This window comes from Rhinolophus ferrumequinum, chromosome 11 (genome assembly GCF_004115265.2).
Source record: "Rhinolophus ferrumequinum isolate MPI-CBG mRhiFer1 chromosome 11, mRhiFer1_v1.p, whole genome shotgun sequence".
Lineage (NCBI taxonomy): Eukaryota > Metazoa > Chordata > Mammalia > Chiroptera > Rhinolophidae > Rhinolophus > Rhinolophus ferrumequinum.
This window is the reverse complement of record NC_046294.1, coordinates 45,559,513-45,568,596: the sequence shown is the minus strand read 5'-3', so window position 1 is coordinate 45,568,596 and position 9,084 is coordinate 45,559,513. Positions and strand designations below refer to the sequence as shown.

Genomic DNA, 9,084 nt, shown 5'->3' with positions numbered 1-9,084 from the left:
TGGGCATCTTCAGCCAAGAGTGCAGAATTCCTAAATAAAATCCTCATCAGCAACTCAGTTTGCCCTAGCCAACATCACCAGAAGCACATGATATTGGTGTAATATAATGAAATAGGAGTATTATTTCACACAGCTGCGGATGCCAGAGAATAGAAATATTAACAGGAAGTGTCATGGTGTTGCCCAACAGGGGATTCACTTTCCACCCCTCACTGGAAGGGGCATTACGTAAGAGATCTTTCACACCGGCATGGAGTGCAGAATGAGTGTAATCTCACTACTCCAAGGTCAGAGAAAGCTGCAGGCTGCACAAGCAGACCCAAGCTCTCCAGGAAAACTATCATAACCACAGGTATTGGAGTTAGTCATGAAGACCTGAAGCCAGGTGCAACGCTGACCACTGAGCACAGACAGCTGGACCGCGCACTGTGGGATACGACACAGGGGGCCACAGATCTGAAAGAGAAGGTGATGCCATCTCTAGGGCCACATGGGGTCTCACCAGGTCCTCATTAACAAGGAACTGAAGAAATAGCCCAGAAGTTCTGCAAGATGTTCAGAGGTGTTGTCACCCTGAAACCAAAGGGATGAGGAAAAAATCTACACTTGTCCACAAACCAAGTGTGAGCTCAGTCATTCTCTCAGGAAGTTATGAGTGAAAAAGCACTCCAGGCAATGATTTTGTGGATTACTATGACAGAATTCTAATCCTACTGGTACACAGGTCTTTAAATTGCCCTTGTCCTTCTCTTAGGGGTTCCTCTTCAATAAATCTATCCTGACAAAATAATTAGACGTGAACAAAGATGTGTGCACTAAGATATTTATTACAACATTATAAAGAAATGTATGTGTGGCAGTCACACACACACATGCACACCATTTTTCGCCTTTCCCCTCTGGTACGTGAAAAGGGAAATCATATGCAGCCAGTGTTCATAAGCAGTGAATTCTGTCACCCTCCCAGAACAAGCAGCCTCTCTTCTAAGGCACTTTCTCCCCCCGTTGTGCACAACTCCCCAAGGCAGCTGATTCCAAAGCTGTGCGATATTCATTGTAAGAACTTGCTTCCTTCAACCCCAAAAGTCACCCCCTTGGATATTTGTATTTTGTTTTGGATTGAGATTGCGTATATCTCCACCATGTGATATGTTTAGAAGGCTTTACCAGCACTCTTTTACTCATCACGACAACCTGAGAGCCACTGTAAGCCCATAACCCCTTACCTACAATTCCAAATTTAAAAAAAAATCTCTGAACAATAGTTTTTGGTCCAAAACCTGACCTAAACCGTCACAATTCTATTTATATTTATTTTATTGTGACTATTTATATATTTAGCTGCAGAAATACTGATATGCCCGTTTATAGGGCACTGCTCTGAATGAATCCACTGGGGTTGCCTCTGTACCCCTGCATCTCTGTCTCCTCCTCGTACTGTTGGTCAGTTTTGCCCATGTCTCTCTTATATAAGGGCACTATGCCCCCTTTTTAAAATCTGAAGAATTCTAAATTGCAAAACACATCTGTCCTGGAAAGTTTTCAAATAAGGGATTAGAAAGTTCTACGATTACCCCTTAGCCTGAGAGAAGTGAAGCGACTAAATAGGGCTGTTTATCACTCTGAAGTCTTTGCTATCTGTGCTATACGATCCTGCCCTAAAGGTCCCTGCAGAGAACCTTGTATTCTCTGAAGATCAGCCCCCACCAGTTTGTTGTCCTTACGCTCTGCACTCTGCTCACCTCTCAGATGTGCTGCAGATGATCTGTGTCTTTTTTCCCAGGGAAGCCCCAGAACGTGCCATGAGCGAGGCAAACCCCATGAGCAGGGTGTGGCCGGCACAGCCCAGCCCTTGGGCTCATCAGCTCAATCCAGAACGTAGGTGTCATGTTTGCCTTCAGCAAGTTTCTGTCTCCGACTCTAAGAGCCAAAAGGAAAGACAGGCTTTCTTCATGTCAGGGGAGGGTAGTGTGGAGCTCAGGGAGCCTAGAAAATTGTGATAAACGACAGCAAAAGAGAAAAGACAGAGGCATGGGCTTCTTGGTGTGGAGTTCATCAGTACCCAATCACCCCGCTCAGCCCCCTCGATGAACAAAAATCTGAGAGACCTCATCCGATTTCACCAACAGCCCATCAACCCTGCCACTACCTCATCCATGCCTTTCTCATTCTGGAGCCCCCTCAGCTATGGATGTGCTTCCTTCTCTGCCTGTTTATCAGTGACTCGCATGGTCTCTGTACCTCTGCATCTGTCTCCTTCCACTGTCAGTTTTGCCCCACATCTGTCTCTTGTCCTGTGTATCTCTCTCGCTCTCCCTGTCTACCTCACTCAGGATTCCTTTCTGCAAGGAACAGGAGTGCCAACCATACTACCCCAGGTGAACTCTCCTGGTCAACCGTGATAAAAAATGTGCTAATGGGGCGTTGGAAGGACTTGGCTTCACTTGTCTCAACGGGAAACTTGGGGTTTCAATTTGTTCTGCTGCAGCTCTCCTCTCACCTGCCCATTTCCTCTTCATGCCACTACTTTGCACTTCCATCTAGCAGGCAGCCCTTTCACCACACACTCAGGAAAGTAGAAGGAATATGTTGGTTTCTCCGTTCACCAGAAGGAACTACTGTTTAATGATAAAAGCTGGAATCAGGCAGACTTGCCCTTATTTAACCTCTCAGCCTGTTCATTCACTTGTAAAATGGGGAAATGATAGTAACCTACTTCAAGAGATTACTAAAAGGATTAACTAAGATAATGGACTCAAAATGTTTGGCACAGCCCCTAACACTTAAGAATTCAACAAATATTTGGCATTAATTCCTCTCCTGGAGCATGGGACCACACCACTGTCAAACCTTTGCTCAAAGACCTGGCATCCACATCCTTAGCTCTGTCTAGGGAGACCCTCCCCTAAGGCCAGTTACATCTCTTTCAGGAAACTTTTCTTGGCAACACTCTCCTACCACTGTAGAACCTTCTCTATTCCCCAAACTCACACCGCCTCGGCCAGCTCAGACAAGGGCCAACTTTGTGGGCTAGCTCTACACACTGAGCTGCGATAGGGGAGGACGCTCCCCACACATGACAGCTCTTCCTGGGCACACAGGAGGTTCTGCAGGAGGACTGGGGAGAGAACTCTGGACTGGTGAGGGGCAGAGTGGAGAGGAGTACTGGAAAGGCTCTCTAGAGTGGTTCTTCTCTATGGAAAAACCACTCTTCTTTTCCAGCAAAAGACAGAGAGACACAAGGGGAAATCACACATAGGTTAGGGCTGCAGTAGGAGTACCTACGAGACACAGATCAGCCTAGGACAGGGTGTAGAGCATGAAGAAAAATGTCCACAAATTTACCTGGGTAATTCTGGCTTCCTGAGAGTTCTCTCGTTACTAAGGCAACAGTATCCCAATTAGATTCTTATCCTCCACATTGCCACCGTTCAGCATGGCACCCTCCTACACACACCTGGTTTTCATTGCAGTTTAACCCACTTGTTAATATTGGGTTTCAACCCAGGCTACACATTAAAACTGCCTGAGGAGCTTTTAGAAATCCTGATGCCCGGGCACATTCCAGACCAAAATCAGAATTTCTGGGGTTAGAATCCAGGCAACAGTAATTTTTAAAGCTCCCAGGTAATTCCAAAGTAAGGCCAAGGCTGAGAACCAGTGCTTGATTCTGTTTAAGTCCTGATCTGTACTTCTCTCATGACTTTCAGGACCCCAAGGCAACCTCACAAAGTCATCTGCAGGTGACAAGGTACCATAGTAAATTGTTTCATGGAAGCTGCTGACAGGAAGAGGGACCTGGTCCTTTTTCCTTAAAGAACTCAGACCGAGAACTACACACACACACACACACACACACACACACACACACACACACACAGATATCCTAACAGATATCTGCATTTTCCTCCCCTAAAGCCCAAGAATGGATAGGTGACTCAAGAGTATGGGCTCCGGCTATGAAAATTGTGAGGCTAGGAGAGTGACTGCCCTCTCCTCACCCAAGGCTCCGTCACCTACCAGGCCCTCTATGACCTCATGCTGTAGTAGGTCAGAGCCTAAGGCCTGGGCCTCACCTTCCTAGGTGGCTTGGGGCTCCTGCAGCAGCCACTGCCCTGCCTAACCCTTCCCATACCTCACCATGTTGGTTGGTGCCCCCCACCTGCTAACACTGGATGAAGCTGATGCCGCCTGGACCCTCATTAAGGATAAGGTAGGTAAAGCACGAAGGCTAAAGGCAAAGTAACAAAGTGTCGCCTTGTTGGGTCTGAGAAACTTATGAATAGGAAGGAGTAGGAAGCCTGAAGACAATAATAACTAACATTTACTCAGTGCTTGTTTATTATGGTCCAGGCACGGCATTAACTGCTTTGCACAAACTGTCCAATTGAATCACAATCGCGAAAGCAGTAAGAAATTTTCCTTGAATGTATAGGGAGCTATGAGAACAGAGAGGAAAACTGTTAAGTCACGGGTAGGACTTGGGAGGTCAGGAAGGCTTCCTGAAGAGAGTGACATCCTAGCTGGGTAAGTAGGAGTTATTCACACATAGAAGGAAGACGACTACTCACATATAATCATTGCTTAGTAAACACCTGAATGTGTTTATTCACATGAACTCACATGAATGAGTTCATGACCAGTGGGGGGGTAAGTGATCAGTGTACCAATTCAAGGGAGAGCATATGTAAAAGCCAGGAGAGGAAAAAGAGAAATGTGGATTCGTGAACTACAAATAGTCCTCTAGAGCAGAATTCAAAGGAATAGTGGTAAAGACAAGGTCAAAGATATACAGGGGCTGATCAGGAAAGGCCTTTTAAGTTTTCTAAAGAACCTTAACTTTACCTTCGACTTCTTCAGACACTCCCTCCACCTTAACTTCCACAGAAAGAGAAATTTGGGTTTTCAGCCAAATATGTAGATTTCAAGGAGCAGGCAGATCTTGGCCTGAGTTGTAGGTATCCAATAAATCCCACCCAATCTAGACGGCTAAAAATTTCTGAGGTGAGAATTTAGGGATCGTGTTCTGGTTATATGACCCGAAGGAGAGTGAATTTAAAGCACTCGTAGAAGGCAGCCCACCAAGTTTAATAAAACAACCATCTTAAAAGTTGTGCCTACCATACTCAAAGCAGCCTTAATGGCATGTAGCTCCCATTCGAAATGGAGTAGCTGCTCACCACAAAGGTCAGCTTCCCAGGGAAGCAGAAACACGACAGTCAAGGTCCTCCCAAGTTTTAAAGTAACTGATTTCAGCACTGGAAAAAGTTGGCCCTGGACTAGATCAAATAGAATTAGCATGAAAGTAAGTGCAGCCTTCAACTATTAGAAAGCTACACCATCTCTGAGCACCAGAAAACACCCGTCCTATTTAAATAGAAAATTGTCAGGAAAGTTGGGGTAGAGACATGCAGGATAAATCACTAGCGGTATGTGGCAAATTCAAGCAAAACACCTCTGAGTGACCTGCTTTCCTCTCTCAGGAACTGCTGACAGTTCATTGGGCACTTTGTAGAACATTTGGTTAAACAGAATGTGGCTTAAGAGGTCCCCATTCAGAATTCAAACCAGCCAAGGTACATTCAAAAAGATAATCTTCCACCATCACTTTCCTGGGCTGCCCCTGGGAGATCTAAATTTGCAGTCCTCTAAGTTCCATAGAACTTCTACCCGGAAGTAAAAGTTCAGTGGAAACAGGGATTAGTCTCAAACGGTGATTCTATCGAGAATATAGTCACCCCAGCATAGAACTGAGTGCCTTATTGTTCCTATTTGAGGATAAAACTGGGGCCCCCAAGGGTAAGAAAGAAGACCTAATAAACCTCCATGGTATATTCATGTCTATGTTCTGACAGTCTCCAGCTAACCCAGAGGTTCACCTTTTAGCAGAAACCTGGACCATAAGAACCAAGTGTTGTGTCACACTTCTGTTAAAGGGACCTCTTCTGGAGACACTCCCATTTGTCATATTTCTTTAGGATCCTAGGCACCAATGGAGGAGCTGGGGTAGGATTCTGAAGTTATGTTTGGTGACTATGGTTTAATTGTCATGGGACAGAGCATTCTATACATAAATACCAACCCACCAGTGCTCTGCTCCCACCCCTGGAAACCCAACGGGCCGTTCTCAGAGCCCTTTTCTTCAGCCTGATACCCCCATCCAAAAATAAGGGTTCCATGTCTCAGTGAAGCAAGGGAGAAGGAATGATGGGAAATTCTTCCATGCAGATCAAGTAAGAGCACCAGTTATTTTCTTGGCTAGGTGACAAAAGACAGTAGTCTTCCAGCTACCTGAGCTTGCGGGAAATGTAGACACAACTCCATCAATTAGCCACCCTTCTCTTATGCTCGAGGGCAGCACTTCCAAAATAGCTTCATGTAGGAAAAAGCAGATCAGCCTTAAGGGACCACTAGTGAATTCTACCAGAAGGCCAGCCAAGTGGGCAATACCATCAAAAGAGGCACAGACATGTGAGATGTGGGGGCTGGGGGAGGGGAGCAAAGTACACAGCATTTGAAGAACAGGGCTCTAACATGAAAGGGACCCAAAGATATTTTGGAATTTTGTATTCTCCTAGCAGAACACTGAGCCAGAAGTCCCAGCCAACAATATCCTGGATGAGTTGTTATCATACCTAAGCACAATTACTGCAGAGGACCTTACAGTGTTTTGCAGTTGGTCATGAAGTTAAGCTTTCCAGAAATAGGTTACCAAACTCAAAAAGGCCAAGACAAGTAGGAGAAAACCAAGAGGAACTGGAATCCCTAAAAGCATATTGGAATTAGCATTACAAAGAAGAGGCCTCAGGTCCTTAAAAGAATCCTCAGCTAGGGCAGGTGTCGCCTAAGGGGTGATAGACTGAGTGTAAGAATGTATATTCCAAACCTATTTTGGTACATCCTTTCTTGGTTAATAACATTACCCATTTAGGAATAATCACCTAAGAATAGTCCTTGAGGATTCCTTTCCCACACCCCATTAGTGACCAAGTACTACTAATTCTATAACCTGCAGCTCTTCCCTCATTATTTTAGTTGAGGGCCTCCCCGTCTTGCCTGGAGTATTACAATACTCTTAATTATCTTGACTTTTCTCTCTCTCCTTAGTTTCTGCCTCCCCATTCAAAATTCGCTTTCTAAAATGCCTATCTGATCCCGACCGTCCTAACCAGAGCCCTTCAAGTGGCTTCCCATTGCCCTCAGGATAAATTTCCCATCACTTAGGGTGCACACAGGCTTTTCCTAGTCAAGTTCCTGAGTGCTTGTTCCTCCTCACACCCTACATTTATACGAAATGAAATGCCATGTTCCTGATGTGCCCCTCTCAGTTTGCAAGCTCAGGTTTTCTCACTGGCCATTCCTTCTGCCTGGACTAACCATTCTGCCTGGTTCATCCCTTCAAAGCTTAAGTATTGCCACCTAGAAAACTGATCGAAGACAAGGCTGTTAAATCCCTTTTCATCTCCTCCACAGCTCGCTATTATTTTCCTTAGCTACTACTGTTCGTTTTAGACTGAGCTCCTCCTTCAGACTGAGCTATATTAGGACAAGGACAGTCTCATTCTTTTATGTATTCCCTGCATCTAGCAGTTTGGCACACAGTACACATTCAAGGTTTTGCTACAGGAAAGAACTGGGAGATAAGCAGAAGGCATGACCCTCTGAGTACATTGTGGAGATGTAATTGGACAGTGACAGAGGGAGGGTCGGCCTGCTCCTGACCCATCAACTCCTGACCCATGAACTGGCCACCTACAGGTTATCGAAGAGCGCTTTGGGCCCAATGGAGTGGCAGTACCTTTCCTGTCGGATGCAGCCTGCTATGACCTACTGGGTGTGCTAGTGAAGCAGTCCCGCCCAGCCCACACCCGCCTGGCTTTGCCGGGTAGGCAGGGACGGCGGGCACTGCAACCAGTGGGCCCACTACCGAACCTCCTGGAGCAGGCAGGGTCCGAGGGTGCCTTTGCCCACTGCACTCGGGAATACTCACCAAACAGCCGAGCAGAGATAGCCTATGAAGAAATGCGACTCCTGGATGGGCAGCCCTGCCGGATCCACCTACATATGGGTGGTCTGCGCAAGAAGGTGGCCTTCCTGCAGCTGCCACCAGGGCAGGTGGGCTTACAGAAGACTCTCCCCTGGCTCCGAAACACCCACAGCATCTATGTCATCTACCAGGTCTTCTCCTGTGCCTGGCTGCAGCTGGGGCTGTTGCCTACAGGCCGTGAGCCCCAGCTGCTCCGGTTACAACGCTCACTGCCTATTGCCTTCTCATGCCTCAAGTTTTCACTGCAGCCCAAGGGAGTGCTGGGACCACAGAAGCCCCTGAGCAAAGACCCACTACTCCACGGAGCCCACTGGGTCAGACCCAACCTCAGCATCATGCCACCTCTGGCCCCCATATCGGCCCCTGACAATATCCCCGAAGCTGCTGATGTACCCCTACCTGTCCCAGCCCCACCTACACCACCTCCCCAGGAAGGGCTAGAGGGCAGATTCACCAGATTCTCCTATAAGGGCCGAAACCCTTTCCGAAGGGGGCCACACATGCTGTCAGGTACTACTGGGGAAAACGAATCTGAGGGGGACAGGACAAAGTGGAGGGAGAGGGCATGGAGAGTACAGCCCAGGAATGTGGGACACCCATAACTGTGGTGAGGGTGATGAGAAAGGGAGCCCGGGAGGGTGAGATGGAAGATGATCTTGATGACAGGGTGGGTACAGTACAGAGGACCAGAGGGAGGGACCAGGGAGACTGAAAGAGCAGGGCATGAGTCAAGCTGTGACTATCCCCAACCCTGGCAGAGAACTGGCTCTTCAGCCCCTGCAGCCCCCCACCAGGAGCCCAGGGTGGGGGCCCCGGGGACCCCGACCGGCACTCCATGTCCCTGCCCCTGCTGCAGGGTCTGTCCTCGGAGTTCGACAGCGACGACTGAAGCTGAGGCGAGAGGTGCAGGGGGCAAGGCCTCTAAGATCTGGCATAGGGATATTGGTCCCCAATAAACATCAGCTGCTGCTCCCCCAAACCACCGTGTGGCCCTGCTGCTTCTTCCTTCCGGGCTCTGGAGAAGGGGTAGAGTCCCT

The 9,084-nt window shown here is 47.6% G+C and overlaps 1 protein-coding gene across 1 annotated transcript; it reads left to right on the top strand.

Annotated features, from left to right (window-relative positions):
* Positions 1-4,087: 4,087 nt before the first annotated feature.
* On the top strand, positions 4,088-9,026 carry C11H11orf42 (chromosome 11 C11orf42 homolog). The gene is made up of 3 exons (XM_033121222.1): positions 4,088-4,213; positions 7,759-8,557; positions 8,806-9,026. Exons 1-3 carry the CDS (start codon positions 4,142-4,144, stop codon positions 8,934-8,936), a joined length of 1,002 nt encoding a protein of 333 aa, XP_032977113.1. The 5' UTR covers positions 4,088-4,141; the 3' UTR covers positions 8,937-9,026.
* Positions 9,027-9,084: the final 58 nt, after the last annotated feature.

What these genes read in the sequence shown, in the direction of transcription:
- C11H11orf42 (XM_033121222.1), top strand. Translation starts at nt 4,142, where the DNA reads ATGTTGGTTGGTGCCCCCCACCTGCTAACACTGGATGAAGCTGATGCC. An exon ending in GGACCCTCATTAAGGATAAG is followed by an intron (nt 4,214 to 7,758) that starts GTAGGTAAAGCA and finishes GGCCACCTACAG; the next exon opens with GTTATCGAAGAGCGCTTTGG. An exon ending in GGGGCCACACATGCTGTCAG is followed by an intron (nt 8,558 to 8,805) that starts GTACTACTGGGG and finishes CAACCCTGGCAG; the next exon opens with AGAACTGGCTCTTCAGCCCC.